A 12,648-nucleotide genomic window follows, 5' to 3' on the forward strand; every position below is an offset into this window, starting at 1 on the left:
AGCACAATATTTAATAAGTTACATGAGATTTTCAACATTTTATCATAAAACAGGCTTTGTGTTAGATGATTTCACCCAACTACAGGCTAATGTGTGTGTTCTGAGCACATTTTAGATAGGCTAAGCTAAGCTATGCTATTCTATAGGTCAGGTGTATTGAATGCATTTCCAACTTAAGATATTTTCAGTTTACTATGAGTTTATAAGGATGTAGCTGCATCATAAGTTGAGGAGCATCTGTAGATATTGTCAGTTGTTTTTCAAAGTGGTTGTCCAGATTTGCATTCCTACCATAAGCTTTCTGGTTGTTCTACATCTTTGTAACACTTGGTATTGTCAGAATTAAATTGTAAATAATTACACTGGTGAGAAATGCTACCTCATTGTGGTCTTAGTTTGCATTTCCCTGGTTATTAGTTACCTTTTTATGTTTACTAGCCAGATTAGCATGAAGATTATTATTCTCTGGTAGGGTCACTCCAGTTTAATCAAATTCCATTAGGGCCAACATAGAGATTCAAACATCTAAAGTCCTAAGATACGAAAAATAGAAAAATATGAATAGAAATATATGAAAAATAGAAAATAGAAAATTTTTCTAAGTATGAAATTATTCCCTGAGTCATTTAAGTTATTTCTAGTTATCAAAACGTGACTCTTGCCAACACTTCTATTGTGTCATTCTCAATTGTGGCAGTCTTAGCTTCTTTTACTCTGGCTTTTCTGGCTGTAGAAAGCATGACAATAAACCTTAAGTCACTGAAGCTAAAGACAGGCTATGTTATGAGGAAACATAGAACATTACTCTGCCTAAGACTGACTAATAATAGTGAGATTTGATGAGCTCCAGAAAGCCTAGGTTTCAGTGTTCTAGTGCTATGCTAAGTGATGGAACTAAATACTTTTTAGGACCCTTCTTCCCTTGTGAGGACACTATCCACAGAGCTTTCACAGACTCTTTCTACTGCCAATAAGGAAATTTACCAAAAAAGGTCCTTGCTGTCTTTTCTAAAGAGGCAATCAGTAAAACTGTGTCTTTTACAAAGATATCATCTGTAAACTATTTTCAGTAGAAAAAAAGGCAGAAAAATTTTCCTGAATCTATCCTTGGTGCTAATTGGGTATGACTTTGTGTTCCGGGGATACATTTTCTGCCCTTTCCATAATTTGAATGATCATCTGTCTAGCTGCATTACAGTATGCTGCCTGCAGTGTTCTCCCTCTGCAATAGTCCAAGTAAATAAAACATAGCTGATATAAATGCTTCCATTCATAACTGATTTGGGGAATGTATAACCTGTAGTTTTTTTTCGGTGGGGGGGGGGTTTGGAGAAACTGTATGGGTATCTCTGTTTATATTACTTTGGAAATACTTTATTTCATAAATACTAAAAACCTGAGTAGAAGGTCATTTGGTTCAAGTTTGACAACAGAAACTTTTTTCATATCAGCCTTAATTATTACATTCAGTTGATTTTTTTTATGACTCAAAGACCAACTTCCTACCACTTCCTTTGGTAGACAAAATATCTAAATGTAAGAGATGAAAGAATAGGAAAGTTTTTCACATTTAGACTGAATTGTCTTGTTATTCAGACCGTCCTCACCCTTTTGTTTTCACTTCTTAGATATTTGTTAAAACTCACTAGTTATATTGACTAGTAGAAACCAGAGACGTGATTTAGACATGACATAGTAGAAACCATGACAAACCATAGACATGATGCTTTAACATAATGGCCTGCCAGTTTGATTGTTGATATTGCTTTCTGTTGGGCCCTATTTAGATGTGTGTGTGTATGCGTGTTTTGCGCTTGTCCCGAGGGGAGTGAAAATGGAAGTGGTGTTTTAAAGATGAACTTTCTCTATAAAAGCAAGTTGTAAATGTCTGTTCTCTATTTCTAGGTGTAGCTCTTTAAAATATGCTTCTGATCCTTTCTTATCAGATGTCATGTTGTACACCAGCAGCTCATTTGCTGTTCCACAGCTTGGGTCTCTAGATCTTAATGACTCATACCGGCTGTTGTCCCCCTACAGGTTATCCAGGCTGTCTTTTTTGGCATCTGTGTGCTGACTGATCTTTCCAGTCTTCTGACTCGAGGAAGTGGGAACCAGGAGCAAGAGAGGCAGCTCAAGAAGCTCATCTCTCTCCGGGACTGGATGTTAGCTGTGTTGGCCTTTCCTGTTGGGGTTGTGAGTATGATGGAGGATGCATTTAGCCACAAAAGAAACTTGGCTCTTATTTCAGACTTCTAAGAGAAAAAAAAGGAGTTCATTATAAGAGGTTTCTGTATTATTAGTTTGCTGGAGCTGTCAGTACCACAGATGCAGTGGCTTAAACAACAAACATTTATTTTCTCGTAGTTCTGGAGGCTGAAGTCTGAGATGCAGGTGTCCACAGGGTTCGTTTCTTCTGAGGCCTCTCTCCCCTTGGCTTGCAGATAGCGCTTTCTGACTGTGTCTTCACACGCTCGTCCCTCTGTGCCTGTCTTTGCCTAAACTTCCTATTTTTATAAGGTATAGCAATCAGATTAGGGCCATCTAATGACCTCATTCAACCATATATGATCACCTCTTTAAAAACCCAGTCTCCAAGTACAGTCACATTGCGAGATTCTGGGGGTTAGGGCTTCCACATATGAATTTTGCAGAGGACACAACTCAGTCTATCAGTTTCTTAAGCAGCCCAAACTTGAAAGGTAGGGTCCTTGGGTCAACCAGGCTAGTATTTTTTGAACTTGGGAGAGGAAATCAGTATTAGCTCATACTTCTTCAGTTACCCAGCTGTGCCATTAGCTACTATCGCTGAAGTAAATGTCTCTTAATGTTTGGCTCTGTTTTGACTTCATTGATTTTCATTGTTTTCTGTTAGATTCTCTCCATAACTCAACTTCCTTCACAAGTCTGTTAATTTTCTATTGTCTGCACATAACCCATATTTTTTTAAAGGCCCTCAGAGACACTACAGATTTTAATCTTTGCGTAGCCAGGAGAAGAAGAAGAGAACTCATATATATCACAAACTGTAAAGATGAGTAAGAAGTTGTTATTTAGTTCAAATTCAGACCTTTCATTTGCCAGCTGATTTCCGGGAAAAGCAGAAGTCTCAGTGATGTGGTCTAGCACATGCACGAAGTCCATTGTAGGAAGAGTCAGAAAGTTGTTCATAAGTCCTTCCAGTGGATTACTCATATTTGTCAGGTTTGTAGCTGGTAGAAGGCCCTACATGCTTGCTTTAAACTCAGATGGTCACTGAATTGCTTTTTCTGTGCCAAATTATATTTTCTTGGATGAAATAAATAGCCCTTAACCCTGAGAACAATACAATGGCCAGAGAGCATTATAATTTGTTCACATTCGTCTTTCCCTCATCCTTGTCCTCTGAAAACTTAAATAAATGAGTACTCAGATTGAAGCTAACCAGCAAATCTCTCAAATTCCATAGTTTAGCATAGCAGAGTTTAATGCTTTCCATATTACTTAATATTTCCTTCTTTGGGCTTTCCATATAAAATTCAAATGCTTTCTATCAGAATAGTCATCTAAGAGAAAATTCCCATTAGCATAAAGCACAAAGATATATACTTTCTGCATAAAAGAATTATCTAGAAAAGCCAAGTCTCTCTGTGTGTACGTGTATATGCATCTATATCTAATATATAGTATATGCATATATATTATATATATCGTGTATAATTTTTTCTTTTTTAACGTTTACTCCCTTGGAATTTCTATAGACATGGCATTGCCTGTGGAAGCCTTCATTGGCTAGAAGGACTGCAATAGTAATACAATAAAAAAGTAGGCCACGCTCAGTGGCTCACGCCTGTAATCCCAGCACTTTGGGAGGCTGAGTCGGGCAGATCATGAGGCCAGGAGATCGAGACCATCCTGGCTAACACAGTGAAACCCCGTCTCTACTAAAAATACAAAAAATGAGCCAGGCGTGGTGGTGGGCTCCTTTAGTCCCAGCTACCTGGGAGGCTGATGCAGGAGAATAGCTTGAACCCAGGAGGTGGAGGTTGCAGTGAGCTGAGATCTCACCACTGCACTCCAGCCTGGGCAACAGAGCAAGACTCTGTCTCAAAAAAAAAAAAAAAAAAGTAAACATGAGTACAGTGTTAACATGTTTTCTCTTAGCTCCCTTCTGTATGTGATATCAGATTATGTCTCTACAGGGAAAATTTTGTCTTATGTTGTAAATTTTGGTACTCTCCTCAAAAACTCATGGCATATGCTCTTTAGACATTTTTGACCTTCCTTTGGGGGAAACTTTTGCACCTGCCTGAAGCTTGAAGTATATGTCAACTCTCAGTGTCTTTCCTAAAGTTATCCCATGTATGTTTCATGGTTTATAAAACAAGTGGTGGCCTTTTTGTTTAGTTATTTGTTTTAGTACATCTGATGTTTTCCTCCATCTATCACTGTCTTTGTTGTTTTGCCTATGTTTTAGAAAAAAGAGGAATAAAAGTGCCTTTCATCCCCACCCACCCCATCCCTCTTAAACCAGAAGTCTCAGCATCACACTGTCATGGCGTGTGGGTGCAGCTGTCCTAGTGGCTCTCTGACAGCCCAGCCAGTCCTCATCACTGTTACCAGGGCCTCTCATGTCACCCAGCACATGGAGGGGATCAGTGCTCTTGAGAATCACAAAAGAAATCAAAGAACAGATAAGGAATTAGAGATGTGTAACTCACTGATGTTTTTAACTCATTTTTTTTTGCCCATTGATATTTTGTAGTCACTATTTCCATCTTTCATAATCATCCCTGTTACTGTGAGTCACTGTTCCCTTCACAGCTACTAGTCTATTATTTTCCTAAACTTTTAAATGTTCCTTTCAAAGAAAGTGACATTTCTTTCTCTCTTTTTCCCCCCTGCTTTCTTTCCTCTCCCCTGTTTTAAGAAGAATCTAGGTCAGTATTCTCTAGAAATCATCATATGTTTTCTACTGTTTCTGTCTTGCTCTGTCATTTGATGTTTTGTATCTATTTATGCAATTTCCACCAGACTTCTCACTCTAATACACAGAAATTCATTTTGAGGCCAAAAAAAGCCTGATAAATTGTTCCTTCCCAAATCCCGTTAATTTTATTGCAAAGTCATATTTATTCAATATATGAATGTGCCTCTTTACAAGTATTTGTATTCATCTGTTCTCACACTGCTAATGAAGACATACCCGAGACTTGAGTAACTTATAAAGGAAAGAGGTTTAATTGACTCACAGTTTCACATGGCTGTGGAGGCCTCACAATCATGGGGGAAGGCAAAGGAGGAGCAAAGTCACGTCTTACATGGTGGCAAGAGAGTGTGTTCAGGGGAACTCCCCTTTATAAAGCCATCAGATCTTGTGAGACATTCACTATCACGAGAACAGCATGGGAAAAACTCGCCCCCATGATTCAATTACCTCCCACTGGGTCCCTCCCACGACACAGAGATTATGGGAGCCACAATTCAAGATGAGATTTGCGTGGGGACACAGCCAAACTATATCAGTATTTTAACACAATATTTTTTTTTCACTAAAACGTTTAATTTTGTGATTTTTCATATTTCTTTCTCTAAGGTTATTTCCCACCTTTCCTTTCCAAGGTGCTGTGTCTTCACTGTGACTTCAGAGCTTCCCCTGTCCTTTCTGTACCTTTTTCCCTGTTCCCCCAACTGCTCAAAAGGGTCTAGAATCCTGCTGTAGTTTCATTCTTATGATTTGGACTTTCTTCCTTATTAAAATGCAAACTCTCCCTGGAGCAATGCCACAAGGAATCACATGAAGAAGCATCATTTTTACTTTTTCTGTGCCTCCTGGCCTGAAATGGAATTGCCAACCCAGACGGCTCATTACATCAGAAGGATGGAAGAGCATTAATGGCCAGGAACTGATGGAAGCAGAATTATGCCTGTAGGAATCTGTAGCATAAAAATGCTTATCAGGTGTGCAGATGATTAGTGATAACATTTATAAGTAAACATCTTCATCACTTTGGTGGACACAGTCAAAATCCTAAGGGGCAGAATTCTTAAGCACCCTGTCTGTGCCAGGGGAGCACCAGGCATCCTATAGCTGCAGGCGCAGAGCCTCAGCTTTGAGTCCTCCTGCAGTCCCCAGAGGCCTCCCCTGCTCTACCACCCTGACTGCTGGGGCACTGCCAATCTTGCAGAGTGCTTCCCTGGCTACTATCTACTGTCTTTCTTTGCCTACTGCCTTTCTACTTTTTTGTCAGTCAGGAGTTGAAAGGGAAAGCAAAGTTATTTTTGCTTCATGGTGCAGGCAAAATGGCATCAGGCATAAAAAGAGAGTAAAGAGTGAATGCATTACCTTTGTACAGCTGAATTTATCAACTTTGTACAAATTTTCCTGAAGAGACCTATTGGCCCCTGAGCTTTTCCTGATGCTCCCATTATCTCTCTCTTCCTCTCTCTCTCGCCTCAGCTGAAACCATGGCAGCAAGAAAGACATGGGTGGGTTATCTGGGATTTGTATTTTCTACATTAATGCTTCCTCCAGTAACGAGGTTAATTGAGAGTTGACAGTAATTGCTGTATGTGAGCATGAAGCCCTAAATATGATTTTGTGACCCATGTACCTAATGCATCCACTTCATGGTCTCTGTTCATCTCAAGGATACATAAAAATCATGAAACATTCCAATCAAAGATAATTGGAGGAAAGTTTTATTTCAGCATAACCTTGAAGAAATCAGGCAGGGTTGCTTGAATGAACATGGCATGGATCATCCTGATTTGTGTAGATTCCCATAAATACGAAGCTGGCCTTGATTAGTAATGCTAATGGCCGGAAACCACCACCACTCCCAAAGCCTTGCAACTAATTTTGCAGGGATAACCCATGGGAGCCTCTTCTTACCATGTGCAGTTTAGTTCTGAACCCTGTCACCCTTTTAAAGAAGCATTACAAATAATTCTATGACATTATGTGGTCTGGAAGCACTGAAGTTTATTAGCAGCAGTCAGACCAAGAATGTCTTTTGTCTCCTGTGAGTTTGTTGACTTTTGTGTTGGCAGATACCATTATGGCTAAGAGACTAGGCTTAGGCTTTTAACCAAAAAAGGCGGGGAGGGGGCATGAGAGAAGAGTAGAAACAGCAAATAAATAAATAAATAAATAAAAAATATATATATATATCAGTTTAATGACTATGAAAGTGCCCCTCTCAGGAATCTTAAATGTGTCTCCAACTGCCTACCAAAGCAGCCCTTTAATGAAAAAGAACAATTATTTATATATTTTATACATTTTAAACTTCCTGTCTTTGTTTTATAGAGGCGGGGTATCACCCTCTTGCCCAGGCTGGAATGTAGTGCAATGATATTTCACTGCAGCCTAAACCCCCTGGGTTTAAGGGGTCCTCTCACCTCAGTCTCCCAAGTAGCTAGGACTACAGGCATGCACCACTATGCCCTGCTAAGTTAAAAAAATTATTTTGGAGACAGGGGTCCCACTAAATTTCCCAGGCTGGTCTTGAACTCCTGGCCTCAAGTGATTCTCCTGCCTCAGCCTCCTGAGTAGCCAGATTACAGGAACAAACTACCATACCCAGCTAATTATACATTTTTTATTCATTCTAGATTGTGTATCCTATTCATTTGTAGCTGCTTAACTTGAATAATGCACGTAATCTAACCTCATAACCTCACCAGTACACTTTTGCCCTGGTGTTGGTTTGGTTGCTCTAGCCCCAGTGCTGGTCTGCTGCGTCCCGGTATGAAGATAATAGCCCTTTCTGAGTGGGCCTGAGGAGATCTTGGAGGTTTTGATCAGTTCTAACCTGGGATGGGAGTCCAGGTTATTAGGAGCAAACTGGCATGTGCCTGTATTAACTTTTCAGAAATTTGACCTTCTTATCTGAGTTTAGACTCAAAACTGTTTGTTAAGTAAATATTTTTAGTGTTATAATCATGTCTTGTAAAGACTTGGTGAAGATTTTATAGGTATCAACCTATTCTAGAATCCTTTAAAACTTGATTTTACTTGTAATGGGACTGTATGGTATCTGCTTCCTTAGGAAACATGGAAAATGGATTTAAAATCTCAAATGCAAACTCAAAGAAAAAGTATATTGCTATTGTTTTAAACAAGTAATTCCCAAAAGTCTTCTTTTGTTGACATAGTAGCTAATTCTAAGCTATCTTTAAGAGGTTTTGAGATGCATATAAATTTAGATAATCATAAACCTACAATTTAAAAATTGCAGTTTCATTACTGATTTTTAAATGAAAGAGTTTGGCTTAAATGGGAAACCAGAAAATTAATATTGATGACTAATATTAAGGTCTGTTAATATAACACATTAAAGGAAGAGAATTTGATTCTATCTGAGATTATAAATAAAAGCAAATGCCTTTCCTTCTGTTTTGATATTAAGGGGGAAATTTAAAAAAATAAATTGTTTACCTTATTCCACAAACTCTGGATTCAACTTAAAAATACACATTTTAAAAATGATCACGAGGTCAGGAGATTGAGACCATCCTGGCTAACACAGTGAAACCCAGTCTCTACTAAAAAAAAATACAAAAAATTAGCCGGGCACGGTGGCAGGCGCCTATAGTCCCAGCTACTCGGGAGGCTGAGGCAGGAGAACGGCGTGAACCCAGGAGGTGGAGCTTGCAGTGAGCCAAGATCGTGCCACCACACTCCAGCCTGGGCGACAGAGCGAGACTCCATCTCAAAAAATATATATATTTTATACACACACACACACACACACACACACACACTTAATATCTTCTGATCCTCTCTTTATTAAATTTTCACACAGGTACCTAAAGTCAAGACTTTTCTATTTTCTTTAAGCCTTAACTGATGTTTTAAGTTTCTTTAAATGTCCTTTTCCTTTCTTTTCACCTCTGAAGTTAAAAGTACATCGGCTAGGTCATGTTTTATGGTAGAACCCAGTACACTGCAGGTGGAGTTAATCAAATGCTTGCCCCCTGCACTGAAATAAGGAATGTGAATTGAGTTACCTAACAAGGAAGGTTCATAGTTGAGGATTTATTCAAGATCAGTAAGGAAAATGAGCCATGTTTTCCCAATACCAGGAGAAAGGCTCAGAAAACTGTAATTACCAAAACTAGGTGAGTGGTCTTACAATTATTTTTTAATAGCTTTTCAAAAGACCAAGGACATCATATGTTTAAATGTACGTACCTGATAAGAAACCAGGTTGCTTCTCAATCATCTCATATATTCTTTTCTTCTAAATGAGAACCAAAGATTTTCTGCTTAGGTGACCTATTTAATTTGCACACATTTATGCTAGCTCAGAGTGGTCAGCTTTTTTGTTGCTTCCAAGACAAATTTCTTAAACACAATAGTCACACTTAAACAAAATTTCACATAGATGCCCACTTTAAAATATATGACAGGGAAAACCTCACATTTATACGTAGACTGTTCAAAGGACAGAAGTTCTTGTCAAATCAGTGATTATTTGTGGACCCATGGAGCCTACTGTGTAGCAAGTACTGAGTGCTAAGAGTCAGGATAGTGTTGGCTGAGAATCGATCTGTCCTTCAAAGGTTTCACAGCCTAGGGAGGGTGGCTTTATAAGCTATATCAACAAGTAAATTAAAATAGGGTGTGATGAGTATAATAATTCATGTTTTTAAGGTGCAGAGAAGTATCCCCAAAGAGAGAGGGGTTAATTTAACTGGGTGGGAGGTCCTGAAAGACTTCTCAGAAATAATGACATCTAAGCTGTGTTTGAAGAATGACTAAGAACTTATTGGATGTATAAGTTAATGATGTATTCAGTTGCAAGTAACAGAATACCCTCAGAAATCCACCTGTCTCACTCTTTCACTTCATTCAAGTCGGCTCAAATAAGTTCAGCAAAGCTGCTTTGAATGATCTGTATGAATCAGCCTCTCATTATTCTCTGTTCCCTTACCTTGCTTTATTTTATCCATGATGATTACCGCTACGTGGCATATTATGTTTATTCTTTTATTTTTGTAGTGTCTGTCTTCTCTGACTTGGTTCATACTCTATGAGACCAGGGAAGTTGTGTGTTTCATTTACTGCTTTATCCCAAGCATTAGGATCAGTGTCTAAATAATTCAATATTAGTTGAGTGTAATCCAGCCAACTATGGTTTAAGTAGTAAAGATATTTAATATGTCACCAGACATGGAGCTTGTTGACAGGCAGTTTCAGGGTGGTATTGCTCAGTATTTTCATATTTTGTAGTTTTTATTGAGATAGGGTCTCACTGTGTTGCCTAGACTGGAGTGCAGTGGCATGATTTCGGCTCACTGCAAACTCCACCTCTCAGGCTCAAGCGATCCTCACACCTCAGCCTCCCAAGTAGCTGGGACCACAAGTGTGTGCCACCATGTGTGGCTAATTTTTGTGTTTTTTGTAAACACGGGGTTTTACCATGTTGCCCAGGCTGGTCTCAATCTCCTGAGCTCAAGCAGTCCACCACCTTGGCATCCCAAAGTGCTGGGATTATCAGCATGAACCATCATGCCCAGCCAGTATTTTCATTTGAGACTTGTACATTTTCTATTTTCCACACGTCTGTCTTCAGAGTATTACCTTTTTGTACTTGGACTTGCCACCTAAATCCTCAAGAGGGTTAATAAAGCACCAAGCATCACATCCTTCACAACCGTGCTCATGGACAGAAAAGGAAGAAGCTCTAGGGAGCCCTCCCCAAGTGTATGTCTCTTCATCAGGTGAACAGATTATTCCCAGAAGCTCCACCCGCAGATTTCACCATAGGTCTCATTGGTCAGAACCATCACATAGCTAGAACCAGCAGTGTGGGAGCCTGGGAAAGCAAGAAGCAGCAGAAGGAAATGAAGTTACCATGAGGGCTTAAACTAATTATGGTTTATCCTTAGGGGCTGGGCATATTGCTACCCAAACAAAATCAGGAGTTTTAAAAAATGTAATAAGTAACAAATTTAGAGAATAACAATATGTAAAATAAGTAAAAACTAGTAGGATTCTAGGTAATTTATTTTTTATGTCAGTATGAAAAATACATACAGTAAAGCTGATAAGACTAATCATGGACATTTTCTGTTGTAGCCAAAAAGGTATATTTTTCCCACTCATTCTCTACCAATATCATTTTTAGTGCATTCTTACCAGTAGTATCATGAACAACAACTGAAATCTGATATTTGAAGAAGTCCTTCTCAAAGAAAGATTTCTTACACATTTGATGAAATGGTTTAATTTCTAAAGCTCCATATAAAATTTGTCAGAGGTGTCCCTTGCTTTAGACCACAAACTCAAGAGATTCAGATAATGGGGTTCAATAAGTAATATCTTCCTTGAACACCCTTACCCCTAGAAATTATCATGTCCTGTAGATCATTTCACAGAGTTCCTACTCTCTCTGGGGAAAAAAAAATCACAGAAATATCTCACAAAATGAAGATATTTTCTTCCCATAATTATAGTCATAAGTAAAATATGTATTTGAAATTTGAGATCAAGAAAAGGTAGAATTGATTTTCAGTAACACTAGACATTTGATTCCTGTCCTCAACAATGTAACCTGCAAAACCAGGATCTTATATATGCCCTTGTTTTGGGGACCAGGGACAAGATGCAATATTCTTTATTTTAAAAGAAAAGAAAAAAAGGATTCACACTTCTTCCTTCCCTGCGTATCTCCCTCCCTCCCTCTTTCCCTCTATCTCCCCAACACCCCCATCTTTCTCTCTCTCTCTCTCCCTCACCCTCTTCTCTCTTTCTCTCTCTACCTTTCTCCTTTCACCTCATCCCTCTACCCTAACCATTGCTTTCTATGTAGAAAAGGAAACAATAATTTATTGGCTGTGTGGGTGATCCTGAAATTACTACTGTCCCCGTGGGTTTTTTGAGGTACTCTTAACTCCTTTAGCTGGACCAAAGTGTACTGTTATATCAGCTGATAAAAAAAGTCATTTCCCTTCAAGGAAGGAGCTAGTGGACCTTCCACCTACACAAAATTTACTAACTTAATCGTGCCCATGTGATTACCATTCTAATGATTTGCTTATTTTACCACAAGTAGCCAGTCTGGGTAGAACTTTCATTCATTGTACCTTTTTCTAATCCTCTTAGGGAACAAAAGTTAAGGCATAATTCTGACTATTGGGAAGGTGACGCCGAAAGTCAGATGGGAAGGTGGGAAGATGAGGAGAGGGCAGATGGTGAGGAGAGAGTGTAGCCCTGCCAGCCAGCTCACAGTCTCCTAAGCACCTCTGAAGAGCACATTTTCCAGAAGTTTCCCACCAGAGAATGTCCCTTTAGGTTAGGTCTGTACATAGGTAGGCTACGTTGGTACTTGATTTACCCATAGCAACAAATGTATACTAGGAGTTTGGACTGTGTTGGTGAAGCTGTTGCCACGTGAGGAAATTGAAGAAAGCTATGCCGCAGAGGGAGGGAAAGGAGCCCTTAAGCCTTGGTCTGCTTTTGCGCTTCTCTGGCTTCTCTGCTACTTTGTGCATTTTTGACCAGAAAAGATTGGAGAGGAATGGGAAATAAGAAAAAATCCTAGACACAAAGGAGTGGCATGCCCAAGTTTACAGGTATGACGGGAGAGGAATTTTATCACCTTGCCACTTGATCCTAAGGGCATCTCCCCTCCCCTTTGTTTCACTTAAAAATCAACTATG

The 12,648-nt window shown here is 39.1% G+C and overlaps 1 protein-coding gene across 12 annotated transcripts in view; it reads left to right on the plus strand.

Annotated features, from left to right (window-relative positions):
- AIG1 (androgen induced 1) overlaps positions 1 to 12,648 on the plus strand; it is a 313,034-nt gene that overhangs the window by 71,863 nt on the left and 228,523 nt on the right. For 11 of the 12 annotated variants that reach the window (XR_004029374.1, XM_030809771.1, XM_030809774.1 and 8 more), the window contains one exon: positions 2,038 to 2,193. The exons of the other annotated variant lie outside the window; for it this stretch is intronic. Coding sequence is in view for 10 of the 11 variants with exons in the window: in XM_030809771.1 (XP_030665631.1) it covers positions 2,038 to 2,193 (156 nt within the window). In the remaining variant the exon portion in view is untranslated. The remainder of the gene's footprint in view (positions 1 to 2,037; positions 2,194 to 12,648) is intronic. 12 annotated transcript variants of the gene reach the window in all.

Source organism: Nomascus leucogenys, chromosome 3, assembly GCF_006542625.1.
Source record: "Nomascus leucogenys isolate Asia chromosome 3, Asia_NLE_v1, whole genome shotgun sequence".
NCBI classification, from domain to species: Eukaryota; Metazoa; Chordata; class Mammalia; order Primates; family Hylobatidae; genus Nomascus; species Nomascus leucogenys.